At 44.1% G+C, this 18767-nt stretch overlaps 1 protein-coding gene across 1 annotated transcript; it reads left to right on the plus strand.

The window, feature by feature from the left end:
* The first annotated feature begins 65 nt into the window (after nt 1-65).
* Nucleotides 66-17449, plus strand: LOC106608623 (phospholipase A-2-activating protein). The gene is made up of 14 exons (XM_014206678.2): nt 66-307; nt 801-994; nt 1132-1232; nt 1400-1520; nt 1616-1783; nt 4887-5022; nt 8364-8533; nt 8868-9019; nt 11541-11760; nt 12474-12539; nt 12664-12735; nt 12923-13030; nt 13273-13440; nt 16737-17449. The coding sequence occupies exons 1-14, from the start codon at nt 159-161 to the stop codon at nt 17309-17311; spliced, it is 2400 nt and encodes a 799-aa protein (XP_014062153.1). The 5' UTR covers nt 66-158; the 3' UTR covers nt 17312-17449.
* The last annotated feature ends 1318 nt before the right edge of the window (nt 17450-18767 follow it).

Consider the following 18767-nt stretch of genomic DNA (forward strand, 5'->3'; position numbering starts at 1 on the left):
TATATAATTTCAAAAACTAAATGTAATTGACCCATCATGCAATCTGAGGTCAAGGTTCGTTTTGCATTGCTACTTCCGCCTTACTTGCCGGCCGCTTTCTTGTTGTCAAGAAACGTCACTTCTCAGCTCAGAAATTACATTGTGATATTGGGGATAAAATGGCATCACCTAACTCATATAAGTTAAGCTGCTCTATACCTGGTCATGAAATGGATGTGAGAGGTCTTTCAGCTGCTTTTTTCCCTGACGGAGCCTTTGTGTCTGTTTCCCGAGACCGAACCGGACGAGTATGGGTACCAAACGCAAGGTACCGCGAGCTAGCTTAGCTCAACAGACAATAATGTGGTTCTCACCATTTTAATGTCGTAAAGATAATCAGTTAGGAACCCTAGCCACACGATGCCCCTCTCAATTCACCATAAACATTATGTAAAGGCAAACCAAGTATATGCTATTGCAACAATGCTAGCTAGCAAAATTAGCGTTGTCATTCTCTCAGCAAGTATTATGCAGTGTTTTTTTCAACATCGGACAGTCCCCCATTCATATCACGCCAACTGTAGGTGACACAAGGTTTCTAAAACTTGAAGGACGATATTTATCGCTAGACCTTATGGCTATTGTTAGCTAGCTAGTTAGCTAACGTTATTAACGTTTCCTTTATAGCTAGCTACGCTTTTCTATAGCTAATCAATCATTAGAAATAGCCAGAGCCTGTTAAGAATTTGACACCGCCCGGGTCTGTGTTTTAAATGTAATACAATTTAATTTCATATAACATATGTTTTGTCTCTCTTCAGCCCAGACAGGGGGTTCACAGAAATGCATTGCATGACAGGTCATCAAAATTTTGTATCCTGTGTATGCATCATCGCTCCAAGTGACACATATCCTCGGGGACTCATAGCCACTGGTGGAAATGACCACAACATATGTGTTTTCACACTGGACCAACCACAACCATTGTTCACCCTCAAGGGACACAAAAACACAGGTAGAGTTGATAAACAGTTGATGCGTTATTGTGCAACACCTAATTGAACGTGATTACTTTACTTCAAATACCAACTTGGTCTGATGACGCTTTCGTTGTGAATAACTAGAAACTATCCATGATATGTATGTCCACAGTGTGCACTCTGTCCTCTGGAAAGTTTGGAACCCTACTGAGTGGTTCATGGGACACCACAGCAAAAGTCTGGCTCAACGAGAAGTGCATGATGACCTTACAGGTAAAGTGTATGAGACATGTTCAGTAGGGCTCAATTTAGCAAAAAAAACGTTTTGCGACATAAAATGAAAATCTGTGTTCTTATTGGATAAGTTTCGCAGCATTTTCTCTGTACTGAACACAACCCAGGTGAGTGAATATGGCTAGTTGGGCTCTTTTGTATTTCAGGGGCACACAGCAGCAGTGTGGGCAGTGGTCATATTACCTGAACAAGGCCTCATGCTGTCAGGATCAGCTGACAAGACCATCAAGCTGTGGAAGGCTGGGCGTTGTGAGAAGACATTTACAGGTGAGAGATTAATGCACCGACAAACCACCGTTCCCTTCATAAATATTGTGGCAGTACTGAGGCCAGACATCACTGAATGCGTTCGTCTGTCCCAGGTCACGAGGACTGTGTCAGGGGGCTAGCGGTGGTCAGCGACCTGGAGTTCTTCTCCTGCAGCAACGACACCAGTATCAGGAGATGGCTGGTGACTGGGGAATGTGTGCAGGTATACTACAGCCATACCAACTACATCTACAGCCTGGCCGTCTTCCCCAACGGACAAGGTACAGTATGGACGACTGATCCCAGACAATCTACCTGTGCCCTGTTTGTAGAACCACTATGGCCTAGGAAAGTGTGACAGTCTGTTTGTAGAACCACTATGGCCTAGGAAAGTGTGACAGTCTGTTTGTAGAACCACTATGCCCGAGGAAAGTGTGACAGTCTGTTTGTGCTTCAAATCAAATGTTATTTGTCACATGCGGCGAATACAACCTTACAGTGAAATGCTTACTTACAAGCCGTTACCCATCAATGCAGTTTTAAGAAAAATAAGTGTGAAGTAAAAAATAGTTAAGTTGACAATTGTTAGGGCCTTCCTCTGACACCGCCGGGTATAGAGGTCCGGGATGGCAGGAAGCTTGGCCCCAGTGATGTACTGGGCCGGACGCACTCCCCTCTGTAGTGCCATGCTGCCAGAGGCTGAGCAGTTGACATACAAGGCAGTGATGAAACCAATCAGAATGCTCTCGGTGCAGCTGTAGAACATTTTGAGGATCTGGGGACCCATTCCAAATCTTTTCAGTCTCCTGAGGGGGAATAGGCTTTGTCGTGCCCTCTTCACGACTGTCTTGGTGTGTTTGGACCATGATAGTTTGTTGGTGATGTGGACAACAAGGAACTTGAAGCTCTCAACCTGCTCCACTACAGCCCTGTTGATGAGAATGGGTGCCTGCTCTGTCCTCCTTTTCCTGTAGTCCACAATCATCTCCATTGTCTTGATCACGTTGATGGAGAGGTTGTTATCCTGGCACCACATGGACAGGTCTCTGACCACCTCCCTATAGACTGTCTCATCGTTGTCGGTGAACTTGATGATGTCGGTGAACTTGATTGTGAACTTGATTGTGTCGTTCGGCAAACTTGATGATGGTGTTGGAGTCGTGCCTGACCATGCGGTCATGGGTGAACAGGGAGTACAGGAGGGAACTGAGCACGTACCCCTGAGGGGCCCCCGTGTTGAGGATCAGTGTGGCAGATGTGTTTTTTTTCCCTTAAGCGGTGTGTTTTTTACCTACCCTTACCACCTGGGGGCGACCCATCAGAAAGTCCAGGATCCAGTTGCTGAGGTAGGTGTTTAGTCCCATGGTCCTTAGCTTAGTGATGAGCTTTGAGGGCTCTATGGTGTTGAACGCTGCGCTGTAGTCAATGAATAACATTCTCACGTAGGTGTTCTTTTTGTCCAGGTGGGAAAGGGCAGTGTGGAGTGCTATAGAGATTGCATCATCTGTGGATCTGTTGGGGCGGTATGCAAATTGGAGTGGGTCTAGGGTTTCTGGGATAATGGTGTTGTTGTGAGCCATGACCAGCTTTTCAAAGCAGTTCATGGCTACAGACGTGAGTGCTACGGGTTGGTAGTCATTCAGGCAGGTTATCTTAGTGTTCTTGGGCACAGGGACTATGGTGGTCTGCTTGAAACATGTTGGTATTACAGACTCAGTCAGGGACAGGTTGAAAATGTCAGTGAAGACACTTGCTAGTTGTTCAGCGGATGCTCGGAGTACACGTCCTGGTAATCCGTCTGGCCCTGCAGCCTGGTGAATGTTGACCTGTTTTTAAAGGTCTTACTCACATCGACGGAGAGCGTGATCACACAGTCGTCCGGAACAGCTGATGCTCTCATGCATGCTTCAGTGTTGCTTGCCTCGAAGCGAGCATAGAAGTAATTTAGCTCGTCTGGTAGGCTCGTGTCACTGGGCAGCTCGCGGCTGTGCTTCCCTTTGTAGTCTGTAATAGTTTGCAAGCCCTGCCACATCCGACAAGCGTCTGAGCCGGTGTAGTACGATTCAATCTTCGTCTTGTATTGATGCTTTGCCTGTTTGGTGGTTCGTCTGAGGGCATAGTGGGATTTCTTATAAGCGTCCGTGTTAGAGTTCCGCTCCTTGAAAGCGGCAGCTCTACCCTTTAGCTCAGTGTGGATGTTGCCTGTAATCCATGGCTTCTGGTTGGGGTATGTACTTACGGTCCCTGTGGGGACGACATCATCGATGCACTTATTGATGAAGCCAGTGTCTTATGTGGTGTACTGCCATCGGAAGAATTCTGGAACATATTCCAGTCTGTGCCAGCAAAACAGTCCTGTAGCTTAGCATCTGTGCCATCTCACCACTTCTTTATTGACCGAGTCACTTGTGCTTCCTGCATTAGTTTTTGCTTGTAAGCAGGAATCAGGAGGATAGAATTATGGTCAAATTTCCCAAATGGAGGGCTAGGGTGAGCTTTGTACGCATCTCTGTGTGTGGAGTGAAGGTGGTCTAGAGGGTTTTTTTCCCCTCTGGTTGCACATTTTAATATGCTGGTAAAAATTAGGTAAAATAGATTTAAGTTTCCCTGCATTAAAGTCCCCGGCCACTAGGAGCGCCGCCTCTGGATGAGCGTTTTCCTGTTTGATTATGGCCTTATACAGCTCATTGAGTGCAGATTTAGTGCCAGCACTCTTTTGGTAAATGGTGTGATCTACAGCTTATCATGAGATACTCTACCTCAGGCGAGCAAAACCTTGAGACTTCATTAATTTTAGATTTTGTGCACCAGCTGTTGTTTACACATCTCCACAGACTGCCATCCCTTGTCTTACCAGAGGCAGCTGTTCTATCTTGCCGATTTAGCATAAATGCCGTCACCTGTATTTTATCCATGTTGTCGTTCAGCCACGACTTGGTGAAACATAAGATATTACCGTTTTTAATGTCCCGTTGGCAGGATATTCGTGATCGTAGTTCGGCTATTTTGTTATCCAATGATTGTACGTTGGCTAATAGGACTGATGGTAGAGGCAGATTACCCACTTGCCGTCAGATCCTCACAAGGCACCCCAAATTATGTTCCCGATATCTCCGTCTCTATTTCTCATGTGAATGACAGGGATGTCATAAGAGACGGTGGCAGAAACATTATGTACAAAATAAGTTACAAATAATGCGAAAAAACACGCACAATTGGTTGAGCGCCCGTTAAACGGCAGCCATCTCCCCCGGCACCATTATGTTTTCATAATAGAAAAGATTACTCCTGCACACACGATATTGCCTCTGCACATTTACTTTGTTGAAGTTTCCGTCAAGACATTTTTCAAGACAATCTGTTGGTGCTCTCCTCCCCTCTCAGATTTTGTGAGCACAGGAGAGGACCGGACCTTGAGGATATGGAAGCAGGGCGAGTGCCAACAGACCATCCGTCTCCCAGCCCAGTCAGTGTGGTGCTGCTGTATCCTGCCCAACGGGGATATAGCTGTGGGAGCCAGGTAAACCCCAAACCCCACTGATAATCCACTGTCCAACTATTTCTATCTCACTGTCAAAGGACATGAGACTTAGCAGTATAATACATGAAAACAACTGCATCACCTCTATCAGAGATAAATATTCAGTACCAGTCAAAAGTTTGGACACACCTACTCATTCCAGGGTTTTTCTTTATTTGTATTATTTTCTACTTTGTAGAACAGTAGTGAAGACATCAAAACTATGAATTAACACATGTGGAATCATGTCATAACCAAAAAAGTGTTAAACAAAAATGTATATTTGAGTTTCTTCAAAGTAGCCACCCTGTGCCTTGATGACAGCTTTGCACACTCTTGGCATTCTCTCAACCAGCTTCATGAGGTTGTCACCTGGAATGCATTTCAATTAACAGGTATGCCTTGTTAAAAGTTCATTTGTGGAATTTCTTTCCTTCTTAATGCGTTTGAGCCAATCAGTTGTGTTGTGACAAGGTAGTGGTGGTATACAGAAGATAGCCCTATTTGGTAAAAGACCAAGTCTATATTATGGCAAGAACAGCTCATATAAGAAAAGAGAAATGACAGTCCATAATTACTTTAAGACATGAAGGTCAGTCAATATGGAAAATTCAAGTGCAGTCGCAAATACCATCAAGCGCTATGATGAAACTGGCTCTCATGAGGACCGCCACAGGAAAGGAAGACCCAGAGATAACTCTGCCGCAGAGGATAAGTTCATTAGAGTTACCAGCTTCAGAAATTGCAGCCCAAATAAATGCTTCAGAGTTCAACAGACACATCTCGACATCAACTGTTCAGAGGAGGCTGCGTGAATCAGACCTTCATGGTCGAATTGCTGCAAAGAAACCACTACTAAAGGACACCAATAATAAGAAGAGACTTGCTTGGGCCAAGAAACATGAGCAATGGACATTAGACCAGTGGAAATCTGTCCTTTGGTCTGGAGTCCAAATTTTTTGTCTTTGTGAGACGCAGTGTAGGTAAACGAATTATCACAGCATGTGTAGTTCCCACCGTGAACCATGGAGGAGGAGGTGTGGGGGTGCTTGGCTGGTGACACTGTGATTTATTTAGAATTCAAGGCACACTTAGCCAACATGGCTACCACAGCATTCTGCAGCGATACGCCATCCCATCTGGTTTGCGCTTAGTGCGACTATAATTTGTTTTTCAACAGGACAATGACCCAATACACCTCCAGGCTGTGTAAGGGCTATTTTACCAAGAAGGAGAGTGATGGAGTGCTGCATCAGATGACCTGGCCTCCGCAATCACCTGACCTCAACCAAATTGAGATGGTTTGGGATGAGTTGGACCGCAGAGTGAAGGAAAATCTGCCAACCAGTGCTCAGCATATGTGGGAACTCCTTCAAGGCTGTTGGAAAAGCATTCCAGGTGAAGCTGGTTGAGAGCATGCCAAGAGTGTGAAAAGCTGTCATCAAGGCGGTGACTACTTTGAATAATCTAAAATATATTTTGATTTGTTGAAAACTTTTTGGGTTACTACATGATTCCATATTTGTTTTTTCATAGTTTTCATGTCTTAACTATTATTCTACAATGTAGAAAATAGTAAAAATAAAGACCCTTGAATGAGTAGGTGTCCAGACTTTTGACTGGTACTGTATATATTTATATACACACACATACATATACGTATATACAGTGCCTTTGGAAAGTATTCAGACCCCTTGACTTTTCCCACGTTTTGTTACGTTACAGCCTTATTCTAAAATTGATTACATGAAACATTTTCCTCATCAATCTACAAACAATACCCCATAATGACATAGCAAAAACAGGTTTTTAGAAATGCCTTATTTACATAAGTATTCAGACCCTTTGCTATGAGACTCAGAATTGAGCTCTGGTGCATCCTGTTTCCATTGATCATCTTTGAGATGTTTCTGTATCTTGATTGGATTCCACCTGTTGTAAATTAAATTGATTGGACATGATTTGGAAAGGCACACACCTGTCTATATAAGGTACCACAGTTGACAATGCATGTCAGAACAAAAACCAAGCCATGAGGTCGAAGGAATTGTCCGTAGAGCTCCGAGACAGGATTATGTCGAGGCACAGATCTGGGAAAGGGTACCAAAACATTTCTGCAGCATTTAAGGTCACCACAAACAGTGGCCTCATCCTTCTTAATGGAAGAAGTTTGGAACCACCAAGACTCTTCCTAGAGCTGGCCTCCTGGCCAAACTGAGAATTCAGGGGAGAAGGGCCTTGGTCAGGGAGGTGATCAAGAACCCGATGGTCACTCTGACAGAGCTCCAGAGTTCCTCTGTGGAGATGGGAGAACCTTCCAGAAGGACAACCATCTCTGCAGCACTCCACCAATCAGGCCTTTATGGTAGAGTTTCCAGGCGGAAGCTACTCCTCAGTAAAAGGCACATGACAGCCCGCTTGGAGTTTGCCAAAAGGTACCTAAAGGACTCTCAGACCATGAGAAACAAGATTCTCTTGTCTGATGAAACCAAGATTGAACTCTTTGGCCTGAATGCCAAGCATCACGTCTGGAGGAAACCTGGCACGATCCCTACGGTGGTGGCAGCATCATGCTGTGTGGATGTTTTTCAGCGGCAGGGACTGGAAGAGACTTGTCAGAGTCGAACGAAAGATGAACTGAGCAAAGTACAGAGATCCTTGATGAAAACCTGCTCCAGGTTCACATCCCAACAGGACAACGACTCTAAGCACACAGCCAAGATGACTCGTCAGTGGCTTCGGGACAAGTCTCAATGTCCTTAAGTGGCCCAGCCAGAGCACGGACTTGAACCTGATCTAACATCTCTGGAGAGACCTGAAAATAGCTGTGCAGCAACGCTCCCCATCCAACCTGACAGAGCTTGAGAGGATTTGCAGAGAAGAATGGGAGAAACTCCCCAAATACAGGTGTGCCAAGCTTGTAGAGACATACCCAAGAAGACTCGAGGCTGTAATCGCTGCCAAAGGTGTTTCAACAAAGTACAGAGTGAAGGGTCTGAATACTTATGTCAATGTGATATTTCTGTTTTTTTTCCCATATATAAATTACCCAACGTTTCTAAAAACCTGTTTTTGCTTTGTCATTATGGGGTGTTGTGTGTAGATTGATGAGGGGGGGAAAGTATTGAATCCATTTTAGAATAAGGCTGTAACGTAACAAAATGTGGAAAAAGTCAAGGGGTCTGAATACTTTCTGAATGCACTGTATATTATTATTATTATTAGTCAGTGAGTAGTTCAAAGTAAATTAAGAGAAACAGTTAGATGGAAAGAGTGAGGAGAGCAATGTTGCTGCTATTACCTTGCTTTTGTGTCACCGATTTGTGTTATTCGCCTAACAGTGACGGCCTCATCAGAGTGTTCACTGAGGTGGAAGACCGCATGGCCAGCCCTCAGGACCTCCAAGCTTTCGAGGATGAGCTCTCCAAGACCACCATCGACCCCAAGACCGGGGACCTGGGGGACATCAAGATGGAGGATCTTCCAGGAAGGGATCACCTTGATGAGCCTGGTAATTATATTACGTACATATTCCATTATATTAATCCATTTCATTACACTATATGTGTATTGATATCTATATATTCAATTAACAGAAAAACGATTAGGACTTTACATGCCCAACATCACTGTTTGGCTGTTATTGTTTTTTTGCATCTACAGCCCCTGATCACTGACATCTTTCATGAATGATAAACGTATTTCACCAATCACCAATCTTTAGTAGAACCTGAAACTATAAACCACAGAAGCACATAAAAAGTGGAGTAATTCAGAAACCCCCTCTTGTTGTATTGGAGTGTGTAAAGTATGCACACTCATTAAGATGTGTGTCTGTCTCCCAGGGAATCGGGACGGACAGACGCGGCTGATCAAAGAGGGCCAGAAGGTGGAGGCGTACCAGTGGAGCGTGGCCGACAGCCGCTGGATGAAGATAGGAGATGTGGTGGGAGGGTCCAACCAGCAGACCTCCAAGAAAGTCAACTATGAGGGGAAGGTGCGGTCACTAAATTCTGTCAGCCGGGGATTGTCAAGCAAATAACTGTCGGTCTCACGGTAATTGACCATTAATTAACATGAACACATTTAGCATCTCCTGGCTTCCCCACTGATGCAGACCTTTGGAACATCTACATTTTTAAAAGTCTAACAAATCCATTTAATATAGCCTACACCTTTACAATAAATTCATTATTTATTTTAGACAGGTCTAAAGAAGCATGATATGAAGAAATTGTAGTATTTCAGAAGAACAGAATAGCATACTGTGAGTTGTTCTTATGTTAGGCCATGATCTGGCTATGCCATATGGCTGTGGGCTACACTAGTTCATTTAGGAGACAAGATTTGCTTTTAATTTCGTGGCATTTGTTTATATTATTTTATAGTATGAAGAATGCAATTGAACCAATATGAATAAAATGGAAAGGATATTTTCTCCGAACGATTTGAGGGAGTGCAAACATGCAGCTATTCTGTGTTGAGTGGTTAACAAGGAAATAGGTACTCCTATATGCTTAATTTAGAGTTATTAATGTGACTTTAGTTGTTCTACAAACGTTGGGCTATATGTTTAGATTTTTAATACATTCTAAGGCTGCATGATGCGACACTGATGATTTGGGAAAAAAGTAGTTTGAAAGGTATGAGTTCTGCTTTCTTTTTTTGCGCAGGCTGTACACACTTCATCGGTCTCTCATTCAGAATTTGAGAAGCACTTGATAATGCCTCAAATTTCATGGCAGCATCCCCTTTGTGTGGCCGTAATGCACCCTAAAACAATCTGCGCTTTTTGTGGCCAGTGGCCGTTGTGCCCTTGGCCTGGAGTGCTGTGTTGTTCCCTTCTCCCTGAGTGCTGCGCGCCCCGAAGCACCTCTCACTCATATGGCTCTCCATCACATGATCGGGTCTTTCTCACAGGCTACAAGTGAAGATAGACACATCGGGGACGCAACTGCGCACGTCCTTATCCAATTCTGAGGTGCATATTGAAGATATTGGAAGAACTGTCGACATTTACTTTGTCAGCCAACAAGATGAGTAGGCCTAACGAACAGCAAAAGCACTAGTGTATCTAAATGTACTGTCCCCCATAGTACATAAGTTGACATTCTATTCTGTGCGAGAAATAAATATTCCAAACATAGTCTGGGACAGTTGTGAGATGTGATAGATCCCAAATGAATACAACCACTAGCATCCCAAAAAATGTTTACGCAATGTGTCTAACGCAACAGATCAGAACGTTTAGCTTTAAATGTCGATCAAACTATTAGGCAATTTGTTCACATTATAAGCACAGCAATGCGCACATGGTAGTAGGCTAAAAGTGTGAATGTTCCATTAGCGGAAAACACCATTATCAAAAGTGACCACAAATGCGATTATGCATGTAATGCTTTTATTATAGAGGTGCATTTTTATGTTGAAAATTATCTTCCCCAAACTTAACTCACGCGATGCTTATGAATGCCAGTTAGGCTCTACACCCCTTGTAAAGCAGATGAATGTGCTTCATTTTAAAAAGTTATTTGGCCACTTTAGTTGTGATACTAACCTTATCAAAACAAATAGGTCTATGGGCTAGGCTACATGAGGTGTGCGACTATGATTAGAAAAAGTCACCAAAAAATGCATTGTTTCTTACCTTAAGCTGGACATCATTCACAAGTGATAGGCTAATATTGTCACCCATCAGACTATTCTTGATTTAGTCTTGTCATTACATATACTAAATAAAATATGTGTGAAATTTGTTTTGATTTAGAATGTACCTTTATCATGCACCTGTCTCGAAACGGGCAGCAGAAAAAATACATGTCATCTATGCACTTAAATAGCGAATGGAGGACGCTTTTCCCATGGTTCATTTTCATGCCAGCCAGGTAGGCTATGCTCCTGTTGTTAAGAGAAGCAATGTGCTTAATATTAGGAAAGTTGAGAAATAAATATACTACACCTGCCTATAGAAAGCTGATGGGATCCTCCTCTTTTTAATAGAGGCCATCACTCTGTTTTCGCACTCAATTGTGTGGCCTATAGAAATATTGCGTTACATGAGCTTCTCATGAAGTGTTTGATTAGATTTTCAATTACATTTGCATTGATGTCAGAGTGACTAGAGGAACAAAAGAGTGCTGAGTACCAGGCAGTTAGCAAGTTTGGTAATTACCATTAGCAGCATTATAGCTTGGAGAAGCCTAATTACCGTGACGAAACGGTCACTTGGAATTTGACTTCCTTCATGACTTGTGACCGCCGGAATGGCGGTAATAAGGTCACCGCAACAGCCATAGGTGCACCCCAACGTTAGGTCAATGATGATAACAATAGATGGACATACGGGTAGAGAGAGACTTTATTGTCCTCAGAGGAAAATTGTGCGCTCACTACAAGACGACTCTGGTGAACAAAGTACAGACGCACGGCAAATAATCCACAACAAGAGCATTTGATCTTCACTGAGGCGAGCTGTTAGACAGTGAATCACTCAACCCATCTTCCGAATGATTTCCCAGGAGTACGACTTTGTCTTCACCATCGACATCAACGAGGGTGGCCCGTCCATGAAGCTGCCCTACAACGTGACGGACGACCCCTGGCTGACGGCTCACAACTTCCTGCAGAAGAACGAGCTCAGCCCCATGTTCCTGGACCAGGTGGCCAACTTCATCGTCGAGAACACCAAAGGACACACCTTGGGAGCCGCCCCGCCCAGCGCTGCCGACCCATTCACCGGTAAAGCCACTGGATCAACCAGCGCCATAGGCTACACTTAGGGCAATGTTTTCTTCTAAAGAAAACATGCAGTGGACCAAGTTCCCATAATGTTTGAAATAGACCGGCCTAGCCCGGTAGTATCAATCCATTCACTGGTGAAGCCATTGAGCCATCTTCACTCTATAGGCTACACCTGGGGCAGCATATTTCTCTTCGAAGGGCAATTCCACTGTAACAGAGTGACTCAGAATTTTCACTTTCAAATGCATGTCAAACAAAAACCAGTGATTTGCAAAGTTAAACAAACCACACAAGTCTTTGCTCAAGAACAACTTTCTAAAAAGGTTCACTGAAAATTTCACAAACGCATTGACTTGAAGAACAGTGCAGATGCAATGTCCGGTAACAGAATGACGGCACCGGCAGCACAAACCGTCATTCCGTCATCTGCACTCTTCTTAATGTGTTTTTGTAAAATGTTCTTTGGGAATTGTTAAGTCATCCTTGTGCAAAGAGTTGTATGGTTTGTTTAAATTTTCAATCATTGTTTTTTTGTTTGACATACATTTTAAAGTGAAAAATCTCTTACAGTGGAATTTCCTCTAACAAACATTGTGCAACGTTACCGTAAACAATTGGAATAGATGGGATCACAGCAAGTAAATACAAAATGTGTTTGGAATACCAGACTAACTGTATATTTACCCTGCTTTTGTTATGTTCACCATCAGGCTCAGGCCGATACATCCCTGTAGCTGCCGACAATAGAGCAGGTTTTGGGGCTGACCCCTTCACAGGTAAATAAAAACAATTGTCCTTTTCTTGTAGATTTCAGTTTGTTGAGAACATGCTGTTCTAATGCATTATATGCCATTTTCATTCTATGGCTATGCTAATACATTATTACGGCGCTTTCCCCAGGCACTGGGCGGTACATCCCAGGATCGGGGACTCCCACAGGGGCGCCGGTGGGCGTGGCAGACCCCTTCACAGGTAACAGTCACTATAGCAATGTCTCGGGTTCAATCAAAGGTTGCATTGACACACAATCCTGTTTAAAAAAAAAAAATTCACTCATAATAAAAGACAACCCAATAACACTGCTAAAGCAGATGAAATCTAGTCTCTAGTATTTTGTTTGTTTGAGGTGTAACATTTGCCTGTCCTCTTCTCTTCCCAGGTGGGGGTGCCTACTCCTCAGCTGCCTCGAGGCAGACCTCCACCAACATCTACTTCCCCAAAACGGACGGGGTGACCTTCGAGCAGGCCAACGCCACACAGATAATGGGTAACTAAGCACTGACCAAAACATGATACCTTTGAATTTTATTCCATATTTTCCTACTAGCAGAAATCATCTATTTATTCAGCGTACATAACTGATCAACCAGCACTGTGGCTGAACTGAAATAATGTGCATAGCTCTATGAAAACCTCACTACAGAAAATACATACCGGATATTACAGTGTCCTAACATACTCAATTGCCTCTATCTATGTTAACGTTGCCCTTTGCCCTTCCACCACCAGCCAAGCTGAGGGAGCTGAACAGTGGGGCCCCTGGGGAATACAGGCTGTCTGAGGAGGTGCTGGGGAGCCTGGAGAAGCTGCTGGTATCTGTATGTGACCCCTGTGCCTCAGAGCAGCCCACCACCGAGCAGATCAGTCTTCTCTGGAAGACCTCTCACTGGCCAGAAGGTAGGCTAACAAACATGGGTTTTGTATTAATTAAGGATCCCCATTTAGTTACTGCCAAGGCAGCAGCTAGTCTTCAAATCAAAGTTTATTTGTCACTTGCGCCGAATACAGGTGTAGACCTTAAAGTGAAATGCTTACTTACAGGCTCTAACCAACAGTGCAAAAAAGGTATTAGGTGAACAATAGGTAAGTAAAGAAATAAAACAACAGTAAAAAGACAGGCTATATACAGTAGCGAGGCTATAAAAGTAGCGAGGCTACATACAGACACCGGTTAGTCAGGCTGATTGAGGTAGTATGTACATATAGATATGGTTAAAGTGACTATGCATATATGATAAACAGAGAGTAGCTGTAGCGTAAAAGAGGGGCTGGTGGGTGGCGGGACACAATGCAGATAGCCCGGTTAGCCAATGTGCGGGAGCACTGGTTGGTCGGCCCAATTGGGGTAGTATGTACATGAATGTATGGTTAAAGTGACTATGCATATAAGATGAACAGAGTAGCAGCAGCGTAAAATGAGGGGTTTGGGGGGGGGGGGCGGCACACAATGCAAATAGTCCAGGTAGCCATTTGATTACCTGTTCAGGAGTCTTATGGCTTGGGGGTAAAAACTGTTGAGAAGCCTTTTTGTCCTAGACTTGGCACTTCGGTACCGCTTGCCATGTGGTAGTACAGAAGAACAGTCTATGACTGGGGTGGCTGGGGTCTCTGACAATTTTTAGGGCCTTCCTCTGACACCGCCAGGTGTAGAGGTCCTGGATGGCAGGCAGCTTTGCCCCAGTGATGTACTGGGCCGTACGCACTACCCAAAGTAGTGCCTTGCGGTCAGAGGCCGAGCAATTGCCGTACCAGGCAGTGATGCAACCAGTCAGGATGCTCTCGATGTTGCAGCTGTAGAACCTTTTGAGGATCTCAGGACCCATGCCAAATCTTTTCAGCCTCCTGAGGGGGAATAGGCTTTGTCGTGCCCGATTCACGACTGTCTTGGTGTGTTTGGACCATTCTAGTTTGTTGGTGATGTGGACACCAAGGATCTTGAAGCTCTCAACCTGCTCAACTACAGCCCCGTCGATGAGAATGGGGGGTGTGCTCGGTCCTCCTTTTCCTGTAGTCCACAATCATCTCCTTAGTCTTGGTTACGTTGAGGGATAGGTTGTTGTCCTGGCACCACACTGCCTGGTCTCTGACCTCCTTCCTATAGGCTGTCTCATCGTTGTCGGTGATCAGGCCTACCACTGTTGTGTCGTCTGCAAACTTAATGATGGTGTTGGAGTCGTGCCTGGCCATGTAATGTAATGCCTGGGGTCCAGCAACATTAAGGCAGTTATATACAATTTCAAATATTACATGACATTCCATTTCATAACACTTTTCACAACACGTTCTGTTCTCTCAGGCAACTACTCTACTATCACATATCTACAATACAAAATCCATGTGTGTGGAATGCCTGTTTTACCTACATGTACATATTACGTCGACTAACTGGTGCCCCGCACATTGACTCTGTACCGGTACCCCCTGTATATAGCCTCACTACTGTTATTTTACTGCTGCTCTTTAATTATTTGTTACTTTTATTTTCTATTTTTTACTCAACACATTTTTCTTAACTTCTTAAGGCATTGTTGGTTAAGGGCTTGTAAGTAAGCATTTCACTGTATTCGGCGCATGTGACAAATAACATTAGATTTGTTTCATCGAGTGTGTGTGTGTGTCCTGTTCCATAAGGTGTATTTTTATCTGTTCTTTAAATCTGATTCTACTGCTTGCATCAGTTACCTGGTGTGGGATAGAGTTCCATGTAGTCATGGCACTATGTAGTACTGTGCACCTCCCATAGTCTGTTCTGGACTTGGGGACTGTGAAGAGACCTCTGGTGGCATGTCTTGTGGGGTAAGCATGGGTGTTCGAGCTGTTTGCTAGTACTTTAAACCGGCACCTCGGTGCATTCAACATATCAACACTTCTTAAATAACAAGAAGTGATGAAGTCAATCTCTCCTCCACTTTGAGCCATAAGAGATTACATGCATATTATTAATGTTAGCTCTCCATGTACATTTAAGGGCCAGCCGTGCTGCTCTGTTCTGAGCCAATTGTAATTTTCAGAGGTGCCTCTTTGTGACACCTGACCACACGACTGAACAGCAGTCCAGGTGCGACAAAGCTGTGGCCTGAAGGACCAGCGCTTTATTACAGACAGACTTCTCCCCATCTTAGCTACTGTTGTATCAATATGTTTTGACCATGACAGTTTACAATCCAGGGTTACTTCAAGCCGTTTAGTCCCCTCAACTTGCTCAATTTCCACATAATTTATTATAAAATGTAGTTGAGGTTCAGGGTTTAATGAATGATTGTGTCCCAAATACAATGTTTTTCGTTTTTGTAATATTTAGGAATAACTTATTCCTTGTCACCCATTCTGAAACTAACTGCAGATCTTTGTTAACTGATGCAGTGATTTCACTCTCTGTAGGAGCTGACGTGTATCATGTTGAGTCATCCGCGTACATAGACACTCTGGCTTTAGTCAGTCAGTGGCATGTTATTAGTAAAGATTGAAAAAAGTAAGAGGCCTAGACAGCTGCCCTGGGGAATTCCTGATTCTACCTGGATTATGTTGTAGAGGCGTCCATTAAAGAACACCCTTTGTTCTGTTAGACAGGTAACTCTTTATCCACATTATAGCAGGGGTGTAAAGCCATAACACATATGTTTTCCCATCAGCAGACTATGATCGATAATGTCTAAAGCCACACTGAAGTCTAACAAAACAGCTCCCACAAACCTTTATCATCAATTTCTCTCAGCCAATCATCAGTCATTTGTGTAAGTGCCGTGCTTATTGAATGTCCTTCCCTATAAGCGTGCTGAAAGTCTGTTGTGAATTTGTTTACAGTAAAATAGCGTTGTATCTGGTCAAAACTATTTTTTTCAAATGTTTCCAAAGGGTTGGTAACAGGCTGATTGGTGGGCTATTTAAGCCAGTAAAGGGGGCTCTACTATTCTTGGGTAGTGGAATTACTTTTGCTTCTCCAAGCCTGAGGGCACAAATTGTTTTACTATAGCCTTGGGCAGGACTAAGGTTTATCTCACTAGACTGGGGTTCTGATAAGCATTTTATTGTTTGACTTCAGTTTGTGTTTTCAAGAATAAAAAGCCCCGTCAGCCTTTTCAAGCATGTGAAACTATTGCACATTCCAGTATTTAAACATATGGTGATGTCCCTTGTGAGCCTACTATCACTTCATTGACCTGTGATCACCTCTTCTCTCTCCTGTCCTCCAGACATCGTCTTCCCCATCCTGGACATCCTGAGGCTGGCGGTGCGCCACCCACAGGTCAACGAGAGCTTGTGTGGCGGCGACGCGGACGATGGCGTTGCGCTCTGCAACCACCTGCTGAGCCTGATGAAGCCGCAGGCCCGGCCAGCCAATCAAATGCTGGCGCTGCGGACGCTCTGCAACTGCTTTAGTGGCTGGCGTGGCCGAGCCCTCCTATTGGCCCAACGGGAGGCTGTCCTGTCGCACGCTGCCGACCTGTGCTCCGTGTGCAACAAAAACATTCACATCGCCCTGGCCACTCTCGTCCTCAACTACGCCGGCTCCCTCCACGGCCAGCCTGACCTGGAAGCCAAGGCCCAGTGTCTATCGGTGGCCAGCGCGGCGCTGGAGTCGGTGCAGGACAAGGAGGCAGTGTTTAGGCTCCTAGTGGCCCTGGGGACCACAGTGGCCTCCGACCAGACGGCCCAGGATCTGGCCAAGTCCCTGGGGGTCACGTCACAGATCGCCAAGTACACCTCCGTCACCGACCCGGCCAAGGTTGGCGAGTGCTGCCAGCTGGTTTTAAAAGAACTGCAGTGATCTGATCTCATTTCCTGTGTTTTAAGCCGCACCAGTATCCCCTTTCCCCTTACATTATTACTAGTCTCTGTTCAAGTGATTTCTGACTGGTGGACTGTTGGATTGCATGTGCTGCAATAAAAAGATGTACAAATTGAATATTTCATTCAGCCTTTATTAATGATGGAGTTGGTGAGAAAGTAGAATTTAAATAGAAATGGCTGCATTTACACATGCAGCCCAATCCTGATCTTTTGACCAATCAGATCTGCTCTGAAAAAGATCTAATGTGAAAAGATCTGACGTGATTGGTCAATAGACCAATTAGTGGGAAACATATCCGAATTGGGCTGTGATCAGGCTAGTTTATCACCCATCTGCTACATTACCTGAGTTGGACACGGTTGAATTATTAGATGAATACTAAAAGGTCATTGATCTTAAAGGAATAGTTCACTGAAATTACAAAATGACACATTTGGTTTTCTTACCCTGCCCATAGACTGCTTACAGGGAAAGGAAAGCAATATGGAATTTGGGTGAACTATCCCTTTAAGTTTATAAAGTCATGGAACATCAAGCAAAAGCAAGTTTTCACCTGGCATCGTGATCCGAGACTCAGAAATGCATCAATAGCAGATCAGATCACAGGTGAAAGCATGCAATGAACGTCCACTCTGCAACAATGAAGTAAGTGACATGTTGTCCCCAGTGCCACCCTCTTGGTGAACTATTTACCCAGCATCTCAGATCCTCATTGTAAATACTGTAACTGTAAACAGTGGAATCTCAACTATGACGCTGCATGCGATAGCAGCTGTCTTACGGGCTCCTAACCAATTCTGCTATGTTTGTTTTGAGCTGGTCTTAACTTTTTTTGTGCATAATGTTTCCGCCATCATTTGCTATGACTGGAAACTGCTTCTGGACATTAGAACAGCGATCACTACCCTCTATTTGGACGGAAATGTCTGCTTAAATGAGTTGGCAGTGCTGGATGTTCTGCTTACTCTGGACCAGGCCCTAGTCCCCGGGAATCGAAAGAGGAAGCGGCGGAGAAAGAGATGCAGGCGAGCCGGCACCATGACAAGACTTCGTCGGTGAGTAAATAGACCGCCATTGCCCTCTGTCCTACTAGCAAACGTGCAGTCACTGGAGAACAAACCATGACTATCCTATCAACGGGAGTTGTGGATGAACGAGGACATGGATATAAAGTACCAGTCAAAAGTTTGGACACTATCTCATTCAAGGGTTTTTCTTTATTTTTACTATTTTCTACATTGTAGAATAATAGTGAAGACATCCAGACTATGAAATAACACATATGGAATCATGTACTAACCAAAGTGTTAAACAAATCAAAATATATTTTAGATTTAGAAACATTGACTAATGTGCACTGTCCCTGTAAAAATAAAATAAACTCAATTTTAGATTCTTCAAAGTAGCCACCCTTTGCCTTGATGACAGCTTT

The sequence above is a fragment of the Salmo salar genome, chromosome ssa07 (genome assembly GCF_905237065.1).
Source record: "Salmo salar chromosome ssa07, Ssal_v3.1, whole genome shotgun sequence".
NCBI classification, from domain to species: Eukaryota; Metazoa; Chordata; class Actinopteri; order Salmoniformes; family Salmonidae; genus Salmo; species Salmo salar.

What these genes read in the sequence shown, in the direction of transcription:
- LOC106608623 (XM_014206678.2), top strand. Translation starts at nt 159, where the DNA reads ATGGCATCACCTAACTCATATAAGTTAAGCTGCTCTATACCTGGTCAT. An exon ending in TTGTGAGAAGACATTTACAG is followed by an intron (nt 1,521 to 1,615) that starts GTGAGAGATTAA and finishes CGTCTGTCCCAG; the next exon opens with GTCACGAGGACTGTGTCAGG. An exon ending in CGCTGCCGACCCATTCACCG is followed by an intron (nt 11,761 to 12,473) that starts GTAAAGCCACTG and finishes GTTCACCATCAG; the next exon opens with GCTCAGGCCGATACATCCCT.